The following is a 16,425-nucleotide window of genomic DNA, read 5'->3' as shown; positions in this document are numbered from 1 at the left end:
TACCAGACGTAAAAAAAAGTAATATTTATGGTATGTGAAAATGGGTGCGTCGTATGGGTGCCGCTGTAGTAGTTCTATCGCGTTAAGCCCGTTTTACCGCGTTACTCGGAAAGATGGGTGACCGCTCTTGCGTTGGCGGGCCCCATTCGTATTACGTTGTTTTGGTGCTCCATCTTCACCTTTCCTTTCTATACTAACAAACTTGGTTTTCTCTATACTTCACTGTTCGAGATTTTAATTTCATTGTATCCTTTGCGTAATCACACACCACATGTTCCTTATATTAGAATAGGTGGTTCAACGCAAAGGTAAAACAAAGTGACAGACGTTCCACGATGGTTATTCGTGTAATGGAGAATAACCATCACTTAATAATGTCATACAATTTTTTTCTGCATTAATTTTGAATTCTACTTCATCATTCTATTATTGTAGTATCTTGTAGTATCTTATAAAAGAGTATATAATATTACAAAATTCATACATAGTTTCCACGCGTGTTTTTATAAATAACCGATGATAGAGAACAGTGAAGTCTGTGTGTCAACTGCAAGTACATCAACACATTGGAAATGGGAATGCAGCCAGCCAATGCTGCATAATTTACATTTACCATTACACTGGAAGTACCGTCTCTCCAAAATCACAGCTAATATTAATATTACAGTAGTCTCTCGTTACATTGCCGCGGTAGGGGTAAAAATTTTTCAAGCTTCCAAACTCTAATTATCTAATCATTTACAATGCATACCATTCACGAACGATTATCGAAGAAATTCCAATGTGTCAATGTGGTAAACAGAAAGGAAAGGGGAAGTTGTTTCCTTAAATGCAGTTCGCGAAAAGTGATTTTTTTCCACGGAATCGCGAGTTTCAACCTCGCGGCTGCTCGTTGCAGGCAGATTGCATTTTGGAAGATGCGAATGCACGGGCGCCCGTAAATGCAACGGCAACCGGCGTTGCATGCACGCGGTTCGCGCTGATGCACCGACGCGACGCTTCTCCTTAATTAAACGTCTCGCTCCGCTGTTTAATTGTAAATTGTCTGGTAATTCGGCCCGTCGAGGACACTTGTTCCTCGCTGCAATTAATAATACTGTTAAGTGGGCGGCGTGTTTGTTCGCGCGAACCGTTCCTGGAATCGTTCGCAACGTGCCGAATAATTATAGATCCACGACCGAGACCAGCCTTCGTTCACAGCGAAAGTATCGTTGCACATGCGGACGTACCGAGACAAGCATCTACTTAGATATACTTAGTCGACGCTTAGTCGCTTCTTTTCAGCTTAAAGATTGACCTTAATTCATAGCGATCGATGGATCGGCTCAGAGGATGGTTTATACCTGGCTTAACAAGAACCTTTCGCGACCCATGGCCCATAAACGGAAGTGTAATACTTTGACCATTGAACTGAAGCGTAACGCAGCCCTTCCGTTACACCTTCATACTTTATTCGCCAGCCATCGGGATTATAGAAAGGATCTATACAGGGTGATCAAGCTGGTGTTTACTACAAATAGAAATCGAGTAAGAAATAAATATTATATATTTGTATCAAGTCAGTGTTTAAAACAGTCGTTTCTCGTTGATTTGTCGCGTTGGCGAGGGCCACGCTGGAAAAGAGGTTCCACTGGATTTGTGCCAATAAATGCATTTCTTGGCCGTAGTTTCCGCTACTTTTCGTCGGGAACGCACGTTTGCCCCGAGCCGCAATCGAGCGTGAAGGATGAGAACACCGGTTAGCAAACCGCACAACGTAATACCCGTTTCCGTTCTATTTTCAGCAAGCTTCCGAATTCAATTAAAATTTCACCGTGTATCTTTTCATCGTGCGTAAGCAGAAACGTGGTACACGGGAATCGCGAAAGAGCAGTCTGCTTTGGCCCTCTTTGTTTCCTAACGAATACGCGATCTGGGGCGAAGCCGGCGAAAAAAGTTCGCTGCTCCCTTCGAGAATGGGCTCGAGAGTGTTTCTCATATTTCAGTCGTTCGTTGTGACAGCGGCTAGACGGGGCTGAAACATCGGTAGATTCGCGAGTCGGTTTAAATTAGAGAGTCTAGACGCCACGGAAATACCACGTGGTTCGCCTCACACTCTCCCTGCTGATTCTTCCGATTCGAACATTCGCGCCTTATCGATATTATCGGTAATCGAATCGGTAGCCCAAATTTACCGTTCCGCGTTAGGAAATGAAAATTCTGAAAACTGTTTAAATTGGCATCGCTTGAAAATTGAATATCCTTGTTTCTCTAATTGTCTGCTGGAACTCTAATTAATCTCTAAATGAGTCTGTTAATCGAATTCATAGCCTTTTCGTCCTTTTGAAAATGCTTAAATTCCATTTTCTCGCAACAATGTAATTAAAACTTGAGTTGCTTGCAAACAATTTTATACGGTATTCCGAAGATATTGACTTTCAAGACGGAACGAGTTCGCTCGTTGCTCGATTGAGAGCGTTTAAATGCAACCACTTAATAGGTGTGCACACAGGCAGGAGAAAAACCCGCAGAGCGTAGGATTACAAAGCACACAATGAGTTATCTTTTCAAAAGATTTCTGCCGTTGCCGCATGTTCGCGTGACTGTGGTCTACAATTATCATTACACTCGTTCAAAGTCGATCACGAGTGTGACTCGTGGTTGACATTTTTCGCGTGTAATATGCGAGACGAACGACATTTCAACGTAATCTATCATTTTTCGCGATTAAAGACACAAAAGAGCGTACGTAGAGAAATTGAAACGCGTCAAGCCGTACAGTCTGATAAGCTTTCAGAATGTTATTGTGTAACACGTTTCATCATTATCACGTATGCATTATGTGATCGTCATTTTTCCAGCTTCGCGGATACTAGGTCGGGGCAGTTTTCAATTAGCGTATTAAACTTTGATTAATCGTTATGGCGAATTAACTGTGACCTACATGCGAGCAAATAATATAATTATTACTCCTATATATACAAAAATCAATTTCAGTTTAATAAACAAAAGAAATAATTTTTCATTTCAAACAATGAATGGATGTAATATGAAAAACGAAAACCACGTAAATCATGCTACAAAACATATCACATTTATTTCACATTTTTTGATACACCATGAGGCTTGGAAAAAAATTGCTGATGGTGCAAGTTAAGCAATTTCATTTTACCCGCGTTTTATACCAGCAACCCGGAAGTTAATGAAATACATTAGAGAGAATATATATTTCCTTCCAAAGGGGGAACAAGAAGCTCGTTCCAGTCGGGGCAACCAGTCTGGAGTCGTTCGTAAATTCATTAATGAAAAATTACGAGGAAGCCGGGTATAGTGTGTAGTGTGTAGCTTCGCTTTCCCCCCGTCACGTTTCGGAGCGGAGCGTTTGTCTCGTGTACGCTGGTGTTGGTCGGCGTCGCATGGCGTCGCTGCGATCGCATGGCCGCCCTCAGTGTTCGCGAGCCTCGCTCGGTGCGTGTTTCGTGGCGCGGTGATCGTCGTTGTTGTTCGTTTCGTCTCGGCTCCGTTTTGTTTTTACACGTTACATTGATAGAGTGGTAATTAAATTCCGTCGGTAATCCGTCCGGCGCGTTTACAGCGCAATCGGTATCGCGCATCGTGTACTATACACGCAGAGTATCGCTCGTCTCGGAGCGAACATTCAACGCCGAAGACGTCGCGTTTGTGCCCGTCGTGTGCGCGAACACCGATGAGCGTGTGTGTCAATTTTCGTGTGCGTGCATTCACGTCGACGTCGGCGTCGTCGTCGTCGTCGTCTTCGTCGTCTTCGTATTCTTCGTTTCTCGTGCTAAGTTCGGAGTTTGTGGCCACGGTGCATCGTCACAGTTGTGCCTGTTCCGTCTCTCTTCAACGTATCCCTTAAGCGCGTACCAGCGTACTATGTGCTTCTGTGTTTATAATCGTTGCGTCCTTTCTCTCTCCGTCTCGCTCTCCTCTCACCTGCAGTTACACGGCACACACAGGTGTCCCGTGAAAAGGAGTGGCGACGCCTGCCGTGAATCGTCATCGCTGTGATATTAAACGTCGAGGACACCTCGACGGTATCTTATACGAATCCTGCCGAAAAGCAGCCATCCACACTGCCCCTGAGAAATCAAGTACGTCGTGCCGTCCCTTTGACCGCCCACGAAATGCGTCCTCACCGGCCATCGCGTTATACGTCGTTTCACGAATAGCCGTCTCCGAATGCTTTCTACGTGCGCTGTAACTTGTCAGTATTATACGAGGAATCGTTGTTTGCCAGTCGACTACGTGCCCGGATGTTTGAGGTTACTCTTAGTCGGTTCGTACGCGAACACATTCTTATCGTTTTCGTCAAGTTTATTGTGTTTCACGTAACCGGAATATATCTACGTTTTGAACCAAGCCAAACAGTCAGTTACATATATTTTTTCTTTTCATTTTGCGAGTGCTCTCGACCTTCAGTCGCGTCTCGCCGCGTTTTGGAGTACGGAGGTTAGGTTAGGCGCGCTCCGTTCCGAACGGCGCCGTTGTCGTTCACCTTACCGGGTATTTCCTAAATCGTAACGAAAAAGGTGTCGTCGTATATTATTTTCGCTGATACGTGTAAAACGTGGCTTCGCTAACGGATCGGAATGTCGCGTATCAAGCGTTACGCTCGTTACATGTCTGATTAAGTAGAGCTCTCAATTAGATGGAGAGAGGAGAGGTCGGTGGACGGTGATGAGACATTTCGTGGGACGGGGACATAATCGTTGCTGGTTTGTCCCGTACGACACAATGCACGCCATTCATGACAGCCGACCAATGCCATCGGCAGAGTTAACTTTACTCCGTTCCTATTGCGCAGGACGATTCGCCGAGCGTCGACCGAGTACACTCTCGTGGCCGTCACGAGAAAAACGCGCGGAAGGGTCACGCTCATTTCCGTCGTAAATAAGGATCGTTTTCGACCGACCAGTCGGAGTAACCTTGCCGGGCAAGATAACCGATCGTCCGTCGTGGATCGCGTAGTGCCATAAGCGTCGAAGGGAAGCCGTACCACGGAGGAGGCTGTGGTATCCGGTCAAGGTTATCCGCGCAACACCCTTTGGTCCATGGAAAATTTGCCAAAGCTATAACGACAATCCTGCCATCTTGTACCTTTTGTACGTAGAATACAAAACTACTAATCAAAGGCCGGGCGTCTAATACGCTCGGTAGGACGATCAACGTCTGACGGTAGCCGCTGTCAGAAGCGCACATAAGAGGCCATCAATTTCCTCGTGGCGATCGTGAACGCACTAAACGCCGAGCCGTGGAGCTGCCTCGAAGTAACAAGCCACGCGAGCCGACCTCTCGACCGGCCACTCGTCAGAATGTTCCAGCTGGCCAGCAACCGGTAGCTTCTTTACCGGGCCTGGTCGCGATCCTCAGCCCTTGGAGGAGGAAAAAGCGCGGCCGTTTCAAGGATCGCCCGTCGACGATGTCGATACGCGTCAGCGGTGTATACCTGCTGCCGAATCCGCCCTCGAACGAGGCGGCCAACGAGAAGAATAGTAATATCGCGGTGGAGAACAGTATCCACCAGCAACACCATCATCACGCCACGAAAACGGTGACGATCGTCGCCGGACCGCAGAGAAGCAACAGTCTGGATTATCTGAACTTCGAGGAGAAACGACAGATCATCGCGTCCTCGTTGTCGTTGAGCGACTTCTTCGCGCATGGCCCCGCAGCGGCTGCAGCAGCCGCCAAAGAAGTCGCTGCTAACACCGTCATCGGTGAGTCCTTCATTCCATCGAGTTTTTGCTCATTTCTAACTTTCGGTGAATCGTCCGAAATTCGACCTAGTTATTAAGTTTTATAGGAATCACGCTTGGCGATAAGGTATGCTTTGCGATCAGTCGAGCCTCGGTGCTCGTTTTATCTTGCTCGAGTTGGAATGTTGACTCGTGTCGCATTGTATAGAGGAAAATTGTACTATGTACAGTCTTGTTAAGGAGAAGCGAAGGGGAAGGAATGTTCCATCGCTCGCTTTATTTGTCCGTGTTCTTTATCTGCGAAGTCGGGAGATTCAGTGTTATTCTCCCTAAGATTTCCCTAGGTTCTCTTAAGATTTAAAGCAACCAGTACCATTCTCTTCCCCCTACTCCTGTTTTTAATCAACAGAATTATAATAACATGAATCACGCACTGATACACGTAACATTGATTTCGCAAGCCTTTTTTCGTAGTATCTCGCGTTCTAATGAAGATTGATAATAGAACAACAAAGATTTTGCAATAGTTTCGCAAACCTACGTTGACCACGCGTTTTCATTCAACCGCTCGGTCGAGTACTCGAAACCTACAAATTCTTGGACCCGGCTTTTCCTCGACACTGGATATTTCTGGCCGCGGGTACACCTTGCCAGAAATACTTGTACGAGATCCAAGATAGGTGTTTGCAAACCAAGTGCATTGTTATCAACCCGTCCGATCGGTTATTGACCGAATATCCTATCCTTTCGAGACCTCTGATCATGCCGTGAACAAAAGGAACAATGGCTGATGCGATGGGCGCTTCTTTCAAGGGGGATATGCGACCTTCGGTACACCGATTTCGTTCGTACTTTGCTCGAACATAGAAGAGCCGAAAATTAATAACTCCCTTCCATAGTTTACCATTTTAACTAGTAGTTCGTGTAAACTTTCGAGCAAATTACCGTTTCGAAGGTCGTGCACGCTTCCCTTGTTAGGTTCGATCTAGCCCTCTGCCTATACCGAGCGTGTTTCACCTCCCGTTTCGACCACCGCGACGATAATCGATACCAATTGCCTCCCATTATCGTAGCTCCGGTGAAGGAGCGTTTTTGCCGGGACACCTCGTAGTTGCGTACTACCGTTCGCGTACGGCTCGACGTGGAAAGATGAGTTAGCGAGCAAGAAGTTACGGTAAAAGATAAAGAAAGAGATTGCCGAGTTGTTGGCGGGAAAGGGAATGTAAGAGAAAATAGAACGAAGCTGGTTCGATGGATGAGTCAAGGAACTCGAAGAGAGTCGAGTTCCGCGGCTTGTAAACAAACCCCTCGTGCTCGCTTCAACCAACTACTACCTACACCTGTTTTTTTCCATAATTTTTCTTCTTCTTTTTCCCCTTTCCTTTCACTTCCCTTCCGTGTACTTCCTCCGGTTGTGGCGCTATCTTGTCGGGTCGTCGGTCGTTGCACGAGCCACGGACAAAGGGAGGCGGGAACAGCAAGAGAAAAACAGCGGTGAAGGAAGAAGGGAAGACGGTGGACTCGGGTTCTTACTCCCTTCTTCCCTTTTAACGGGAACGTTCGCGCGAAGGTAGCTTTGTTATCACGCTCCCACGAAAAGTCTCTGCCATTGTCGCGCCTTGCTTTTTGTTTTTCACCAACGCCCTCAGCCTCTGATAGATCGTTAGACCTCGTTGTCTCTGATTGCTACTCGTTCGGTTAATTTTTGTACACGTACAAGACTGGTTCATTTGTATTGTTCACCGGTCACTAAATTTCATATCTTTCATTTACAACTTTGTACGATTCAACTTTGACGACTGTGCTTCTAATAAAATGATTAGGCAATCCGGTTTCAAATCACCATTCACTCTTCGAAGCTTCTGCATCGCAATTGGACTGAAATAACTCGAGTTAGCTTTGATATTGGATCATGTAGGGTTAAGGACGTAATCAGAATAAATTGATAGACTCGCAGTATTTATTGTCAAGCATTTCATACACACCTCTGTTACAATTTCTCTTTGTTATATATTTTGCAAAGTCTTAGGGCAGCATAGTCGGTTTCTCTGTTGCGTAGAAATTTCAAAAAATCTATGTAGGTACTCTTAAACGGAGCCAGATTCGAATGAGTCTCGTTATGCTTAGCTTTCTAAGCCGAGAGGAATATCGATGAGAAATCTCTCGTTATCTACCTTCCATTGGTGCATACATACTTTTCATGTACTATTTGGTCATGCAACACGTGTCACTTGGAAAGTATGCTCGAGGCACGTATGTCTACGTGTTTTGCGGTGCGTTGTTGCAGGGACGCGTAAATCTAGGTAGTTTACTGCACGTGTATCGTGGACGGGACATACATAGTCGGCCAGTAATTTACATGCAGAACGCTCAGATTTTAACGTGTCTTTCAGTATCTTCACGGGCATACAGGTCGGCATAAACGTTCGCGTTTCAATTTTGATCGTGCCAGCAGTGAGAATTGAATTTAATTTCGTAATCGTTTAACCAGCTGGTAGAATTACTTCTCCCGTTTCCGGGATTGAATATCATTCGATGTTGAATGTTATGGGAAGCTCTCACACGTGCGTTTAGTTAATGCACAAAGGACTACTGTTAGCAGCCCTTTCTCAAAGACAATTCTATTCAATTTCATATCTCGCTACTTTCTTTCGCTCCAGAGGTTCTTGCGTTTAATTGTTAGCGTTTTATTGTAAAATATCGTGTCGGGTGTTCAAATACGTACAGTAGACTCTTGTTATATCGTCACCCTTCCGCCCTCATGGTGTATGAAAACGATACATTTCTATTCTCCTCTCTTCAAATGAGCCCACCTACGTCATTAATCCTGGAAATTTATTGAAGAGCCATAACGCAGCCTGCATAATGCCATGATTGAAAGATATCAGTGTCCATTGGTCGCGATAATGTACACACAAGTTGCAGCATCGAAAAGCGGAAACGTTCACGTACGGGAGCATGTGTTTGCGTGTTTATTAGGCCAGATAATCGATAGCCAATGATCAACCGGTCCTCGTTCATTGATATTTCGGCTATCAACCGCAGAAACAGAGTGTGCCACGTTTCTGTATCTCTGTTTCGGTATGGACCAGTTGTTCATCCAGCGTGTTTCCGGAATTAACGTATCCTATTTTCCTCGTTTTTCCACGGGGAAAGCCACGAGCCGTTCGTAAGATGGAACGCAGTACGGAGCCGCGCCTTTACCGCGTTGCCGTTTAATCATTTACGCTCGTTGCAGACGATGATCAATCATTCTCGAGCAGCCGATACACGCGATTCGTTATTAACGCTTAACGACTCCGCCAATCGTAGAACGGAAGTGGACGGAATATCCAGCTACCTGTGTTCTCTTGTTTTATCATTGATTCGAGTCTTAAGAATGCCGGCATATTCGTGTCTGTATGATTCGATGATGCACTTGTTGTTCACGGAATGTTTATTACTCGGTAGTAAGACAAAGGGAATTTATCAGCAATTACGTCAAACTTTGCCTTGTTATCGTTCGCGTCTCTCTTCGTAGAATCGTGTTGTCATTCGGTTTTCGTTTCTGTTACGAAAACAACGATTATGTTGAATTTCGATTTACAAGCTCCCGTTAACACAGGAATTTTCAGTCAATTTTATGATTCATGCGTGCACTTGAAATTTTTTCTGTTTTTCTAGGCCATTCTAAGTAGCTGCGAACAGATGGTAATCATATTTGCATACAGATGATTGATTCGTAACGCGAACCACATTCCCAGAACGTTTTTGGATTTATAACTTCCATAACGTCATCAATTATTAATTTCTGCATAAGTATTTTTATTCTTCTCGTCGGATCATCGATACTTTTAGACAAAATTTAGAGGAATCGCCAAGTTAGATCGATAGTCATTTGAATAATTCGAATTTAACCCACTTCCTTCTACTGTTGCCCTTAATTTCCACGACGTCATTAATCTTCTTTCCCCCCGAATCGTCAATTAAGCAACGATAAACATTTTCATCATCCTCGTTTCTCGCGGTCGGAGCTAAACGATGACGTAGCCCTGACGCGACGTGTCTGGATGTGTTAGGTCAGCGCGTCGAGGCATAATTGTGCAATATTTAATAGTAAAGCATAGGAAACGATAAAATGTCAAGCGGGTAGAAGGAGTAATGGGTGCAGAATGCAGACGTAGCGTGGCAACAGCGCACGGAAATCATTCATTGAGCAGAGAGCTGCTGTTGCTCCCGGTTGGCCAGACTGGATAACACCGTACGAACCTTTGCTCGAGGGTTCCTGGGTCACTGTGCGACGGCAGGGAGGGTGTAATTCCGCGTCTGCGATACGTCTTTGAATCTTCGAGCTGGTTAACAGCTTGCTTTCGAATCGTTAATCTTTCAAACCTTCTGCTTCTTAGCGAGTTAACGTCTTTGGGGATCAGATCAAAGACAATTCATTGGAACAGTATTTTTAGTAAAATTCCGGAGTACTATTTTCTCATGGGTCTGTTGAAAATACGAAATTTTATTTTTGAACGATCGTAACCATTTCGAGGCGTATGTTTAGAGAAACTTCAGGAATGATTTAATGCTGAACATTAATCAGTTTAGGGCTTCATAAATCATGGATGATGTGCTAAATGATACAGACCTGTGTTCCTGTACTTCGTCTGTTAACCATGATGTATTATTCGCGAGCAGGGCTTGGGGTACCTCTTGGTCCGGATTGTCTGCTCGATCTATATTTCTCCTTAGTTCACCGAGCTTGGTGATTGTTCATTGTGTGCTAAGAGAGAGCTGAGGAAAAAAATCATCGCGAATAAATGAGATACTTAGGACTGATCATGGTTGGCTTGGAAAGCGTTCCCGTTGGGTTTAATGGTCATCGGGTTCGCGATAATTGAATTGACCGATTGATCGTAAACATGAAAAGTAAAATTTAAATATATCGTTCATTTTATTATTTAAATTTCTGAGTTAATGATTTCAGAGGCAGGAAGGGTTAATTAAATTTTTAATATTTTTTGAACTCCGAATTTTGAACAGCCTAACAGAAAAGTAGGTCATCGAAATTACAGAGCAGACAGAGATCGCTTGTAATAAAACGCTTTCGCGAGGGTACTGTAAAGAGACGAGGGTATATCTTGGGTGAGCTATTTAACTAGCTACCGGCCTCATAAATCTACCGAATTGATCCTAAAGCTTCCATTCTATCTTTCACGATTCGCCCTTGAACTTGATACCTATACCTTACCTGGATTTTATTGTTGTCCGCTTTGCTCGAAGCGGGGCAAGGAAACGTCACGCTCCATAATCGGTTTTGACGTCACTCGTTGCTGAACACGCAGGGACTAAGGTATTTTAATGAGCCTTTACCGATATTCTAATACCGTAATACACCGACGTAGGTGTAAATAACTCGTATTTTGCCTAAGCGTTTTGTTTAATGATCCTACCAAACACGATTTCTCTTTAGATAAATTTCTTCCGTTCTGGATAACTGGTTTACATTTCACGATCAATGTTTCTCACCGGGAAGGTTTCTTTAGGAAAACATTTTACAAAACAAATGACCCAGTTTTTAAAACGAATTTTTCATTATTTATCTATTCTATAAAACAACCGGAAACTGGAGAATCGTGTGTACTTTTCAGCTCGGCTCGCAACATAATAAGAGACAGAAGGTAATAAACAAGCCGCGGTTTCGTTCAAAGATCTACCGGGGAGAAAGAACGCGGCGCGGATTTTTAAACGCAACATTAAGAGGTACTTGCTCCGAAATGAAAGGACCAGAACTTTCTTTAGGGGGCAGAGTATAATTTCCCTGGAGAAAAGATAAAAAGATAGTCGAGTTGGGATAGAAACTTTAATTTTCCCAGACGAGCCACTGAATCCGTTAATAACCGAGGAAGCTGATGATATTCGTTCAAATACGATACTCGACTCCTTTCAAAATAATCAGAAACGATCGTAAAATGTGAATCGCCTATCGAGAACGGGAGAACTTCAGAATTTCATTGAAGGCGTGTACTTTCATTTCGTGCCACTTCCCAATAATACACCGTAACGTTACGCGTATGCATTGTTCTTGGATTGTTCGTAACACTTCTGCTTGAGAAACGCTTCGTCACTGGTTCGTCGTGATCGGCGTCTAATTAAGATGCTTTCGTAATCGGTGGATATTGCGTAACGCTTTAATCGACTAGGATGAGTCGGTCGATAGACTGTGAGAATCTCGTGTCCTTTCCAAAATTCATCTTCAAAGTAGGTCTTATAAAATTTCTAAAATCGAAGATCCTTGGTCTGCCATGACATTCCAGAGATAATATCAATTATCGAATTACAATGTAACAAGGGTTAACCCTTCTCGATTCATGCTCGCAACAATTGAACAATCGTCGTGAAAGTTAAGTCTCTTGTTTCCACCGCAAACAATGTCCATCGGTACCTCTTTTCTTCTCAAATAATAGGGTTTCAGGATGTCAATAAGCTTCGGTGAAAGCCGTGTTTAAATGTCAACCTCGATATTTCTTTCGTTTTCTTGCCACCCATAGATATTGTATTATCCTCGACTTTAATTCTCTCGAATTTTTCGTTTAATTCCCAAGCTCTTAGTGAAAGAGCTCGAAAAAGTGGAAGCGAATGGTGAGAGATTTCTCAGCCGAGTGTAAGCGAAACGAAATGAAACTTTTGTATTAGAATTGACTCGGATTCGCGAGTACACATTGAACTCGATCCCATCCCTGTTAATCGGTCTTCTGTTCGCGTTCCTCTTTCTTGCCGCGTGAAAGCTGACTGGAAGAGTCTACGGGAGATGGGCTGGAGCGTAGAAACCCGGCCTCATAGAAGATTCATCGTCTAATTTCGCGGTCTTGTGTGGCCGGAAAAGACGGCTTCACAGGCGAACGACGTACGATGGAAAAACGTAAGCTTGCTCGCCTATTCGAAAGCGAACAGAGGAGGATCCAGGAGATCGTGGCTTTTTCACGTAGCCGCGGGTCTCGTTTAGTCTGGCGAGTTGCTGGGACACGATGGAAAGAAGGTAGAAGCCCCTTTCTTCCATCGCGAAACTTTCTTCACTCGGGGGATTTTCTCGTCAAAAGAATCGAGAAGGGAGAACGACCGACACGAGAAGAAGACGAAGCTGCTCCGTTTCTAGGGAAGTTATACGATTCCGTGAGAGATCGACGCGAAACGCTGCTGGGAAGAAGTTACGGAGGGACGCCGATCGTAGCTACCCCTTTTCGTGGATTCCTCGGTGTCGTTGAATATTTACGAGGCCAGTGGCTTATCGACGAGTTTCTTACACCGTCTGGACGTTGTCTTCGTGAATTTTTCACGCTGATTCTCGCGTCAAGTTGATCGGGACGTTTTACGTTTTTCAAGTATCTCCCGAATGACGGTAGCTTAATGAAATACCATACACAGGTTCGAATTCGTTGTAAATATTATATCTAATTTCATTCATATTAGTTAAAATACGTATTCCAAGTTCATTCATATTAGTTAAAAGCAGCCACACTTCTGACGAAGAATTTGTCTCGTAAGTGTATTCGGTCTTGAGAGATCGATTAATCTTGACGGTGGTACATCGGCTAGCCACGTATTTCTCGCGGAATGTCAAGGCTGCTGCTCGTGGCGTGCATAAATTCGTACGTGGAACGATGAACATACGTAGCTCTTCTATTGTAGCATCAACAGAGACACGTTCATAGGTAGACAAGATCATCAATCTTTCGAAACGCGATTTATTCACGATGCCCATCGCTTTTTCTTCCCTCGATTCCTTCCTTTTTATAAATCGTCCGTGAGGACCGACGGTATTTTTCGAAAGCTTTCCCTTCCATTTTTCATACGACCGAATCAGATTTCGAAATTCTTTGGCTGTATTCGGATTTTCGAATGATACGAGCTTCCAGGAGCACTCCGCTTATTCGAAATATCATCCCCATTAAATTTCATCGGTTACACAGGGAAGCAGAGAGAGCCCCAAGTTGGTCCAAGTGGCAGTTAACATTCCAAAATAGCTTCAAGTGGCCAGAACGTGGCGCGAAAGCTGGCTGCCGAGATTCACTCATTTCGCGAACGAAATAATTGCCTCCGGCGTATCCATTCGCAACAAAACAATGCTACCGTTGTTGTAACTCGCTCGTCGTGGTTACCAACCCACTGAGTAATTCCTCGTAGGTACGCGCCAAATTCTCCCTCTCGACCGTTTTATTCGATGCTTAATCCTCGGCTAATGGAAACGGGCAACCATTTGCGGGGGCGTCCGGTGATTCGAGGATGCGACAAGACGATCGTTGCTATTTTCGGCGATGTTCGAATATCGATCATCGGCTACTGTTAATACAGGGACAACTCGTTGGTAATTTTCCATGCACCCTTAGGAAGCGAACGTTGAAGGTGGCACCCGGTGGCAAGCTGTTCCTGGCAGGTGTCTCGAAATGCACCCGAGTCTTGCCTGTGAACAAAGGAAATGTCTTTCGTTCGAGGTTAATTGAATATCCCGCAGATCAAACGACGCGCCGCGGTGCTCTGTATTTTCAGTAGATTAAACTGAATTTCGGCTACCAGCGATTTTATCGATCGGAGATTAGACGGCGAGATTGTTTCGGGCGGTATACCTATGTCGTAGGTATTCTGGAATTTAGAGAATTCTATAGCAATGTCGATCGCTCTAATTCTGTTAAATTAATTTCATATCGATCAGAATTAACGTTAAATACCCAGGAAGAAAGAGCAGTTTTAATTTTCGATCGATAGACCATGGAGAAAGCCCCAATTTTAATTCAATTCAACACCGTCACTGTTGATAACAGCCTCCGCTCTTCGATGTTATTTTATTTTGTATTTTTTAAAATTTATCTCTTCTTTCCGATTGACTTAGCCGCGCGAAATGGTCGCCGAGAAAATTCTCGTTTCTGTCGGACGCGCAGCTAGGGTAAACTCGATCAAGCGGGTACGAGCGAGCGATCAAAGCAAAGTTGTTACCGAGTTGTACGAAACGAGCTGCTTTTCCAGCGACATTTGTTAACACGGCCTGGCTTGCACAGGCAAGTTAAGCTTGCCTCCTTTCACCCTCTTTGTGCATCCTAGCGGGATCCGTGGGCGAGTTTCCGGGACGAGGAGCGTCCAGGTGAACGCAGCCTCGTTCCAGGAGCTGAACCTCGCTAGGGAGAAGTTAATTTTAGTTCTGATACTAGCCGGTTATTGAACCGAAACAGGAAAGGGGGTGACTTGAGCACGGACGCGGCTCTGATCGATGCTTCTGAATAGACGTGCTTCGTTTCTGCAACGAGGGCTCGATTCTGGTTAGGGCCTCGTTTAAACACCTGGTCTGGTGTTCATCTGAAAATTTGTGAAACTGCTGAAATCAGAGCCAAGATCAAGGGTTATTGAAAATTTCTACTCGATTTAGTATTCCTATCTCGTTTCATTGCTCAATAGTTGAAGAGACGTTATGGAAGTTACTTCTTGGAATCGTACTGCTCAATGATTCCTCGTGAACTCCGTCTGTTAAGTGGCTCGTTGATGATGTTAGTCATCCTTTGACCACGCTACGTTGACGTCGAGGCTTTTTCACGCGCAGCAGAGTCATCGTTCACGTCATCCGTGTACGAGAAGTTTGACACAATCGATGGACAAGCGTGTCACAATTGCTTGGCAAGGTGTCTTCCACGTTCGTGCAAGGAAAAATAAATCTTCGGAGGAACAGGTTTCAAACGACTTTGCGAATAATTCAGAAATTTATACGATTATTCATAGGCAGATTGTTTGTCACGCTGGAAATTCATTTTAACGATGTGAAACCGCGTCTCGTCAGTTTTCTCTTACTGGATTTGGCTTTATCGATTTTCATTTTATAGAAAGCTGTAAGAAAATTAACTGTCTCTTTTCGTAATATTGTTTCATTAGCAATTTCCATTATTGACTTGTATTACTGAAACAATGGCAGCCTCGAGTGTGGAAAGTTATCAAGAGTACTGTTGCTAAGAAAAGACAGTGCAGTCAGCCATTTGTACTTGGTGTCGCGAGCAATTAAGCGAATTGAAATATCATGGTTCTAGAAACGTGGAATAAGACGGTCTCTTTCGTTTGTCTCTCGTTCCACCGTCACGTCTCACCCTATCTTTGGTAATTACGCTCATTAAGTGTACATTAGTGTGTTCCGTTCGTCTAGGGCAGAAAATTCTTCCAATTTTCGTGTACTTAAGATAAGAAAAAATATTGAAAACGTGCTTCTTCATACCGTACAATTGTTTCAAAACTTTTGTAAATTATTTAGCTTTAATTCACATTGATTTATCCGAAGGTTCATTATTGTTAAGGAAACTTTGATAGCTTTCTCCGTAATGAATAATTCCGAGTACAACTTGATATTTTTCCTATTGTGCAGCCATGAAGGAAGACAAACTGAATACTGAAAGACAATCGATTGTTATGTACAATATTCACGCTTCAAATGTCCTTTGTCTTCATCTTCACCTCTGCTGTTTGTACGCGCAACAAAAGCCAGTCTTTGTAGTACCAAGAATCGTACTTATTTTTCATTGTTAAAAAAAATAACAGCTTTAACCTTTCGACTATTTCTGTCTTTGGTATCTATTTTTATTTCAACATTATCATTTCATTCATCGAGGCTACCTATTGGTAATTCTCTTAAAGATTTTAACATTTTATTAATTTCGTAGGGTAGCAAGCAGAGTAATTTCTTTTTTAAATTTCTGGGATATACCAGCAGAAAACTAATCTCTAT

At 43.8% G+C, this 16,425-nt stretch overlaps 1 protein-coding gene across 7 annotated transcripts in view; it reads left to right on the top strand.

Moving 5' to 3' along the window:
• LOC114873977 (phosphatase and actin regulator 1) overlaps positions 1 to 16,425 on the top strand; it is a 172,620-nt gene that overhangs the window by 25,936 nt on the left and 130,259 nt on the right. For 2 of the 7 annotated variants that reach the window (XM_029182798.2, XM_046288259.1), the window contains exons 1-2: positions 3,328 to 4,094; positions 4,808 to 5,720. The exons of 2 other annotated variants lie outside the window; for them this stretch is intronic. In XM_029182798.2, coding sequence (XP_029038631.1) covers positions 5,423 to 5,720 — 298 coding nt within the window. In that variant the 5' untranslated portion in view covers positions 3,328 to 4,094; positions 4,808 to 5,422. Of the gene's footprint in view, positions 1 to 3,327; positions 4,095 to 4,807; positions 5,721 to 16,425 lie in introns of those variants that run through there. 3 more of the 7 variants (XM_046288262.1, XM_029182800.2, XM_029182799.2) reach the window with 2 other exon arrangements.

The sequence above is a fragment of the Osmia bicornis genome, chromosome 12 (genome assembly GCF_907164935.1).
Source record: "Osmia bicornis bicornis chromosome 12, iOsmBic2.1, whole genome shotgun sequence".
In the NCBI taxonomy this organism is placed as follows: domain Eukaryota; kingdom Metazoa; phylum Arthropoda; class Insecta; order Hymenoptera; family Megachilidae; genus Osmia; species Osmia bicornis.
Note: the sequence above shows the minus strand (reverse complement) of the source record. Positions and strands in the feature narration are given on the sequence as shown.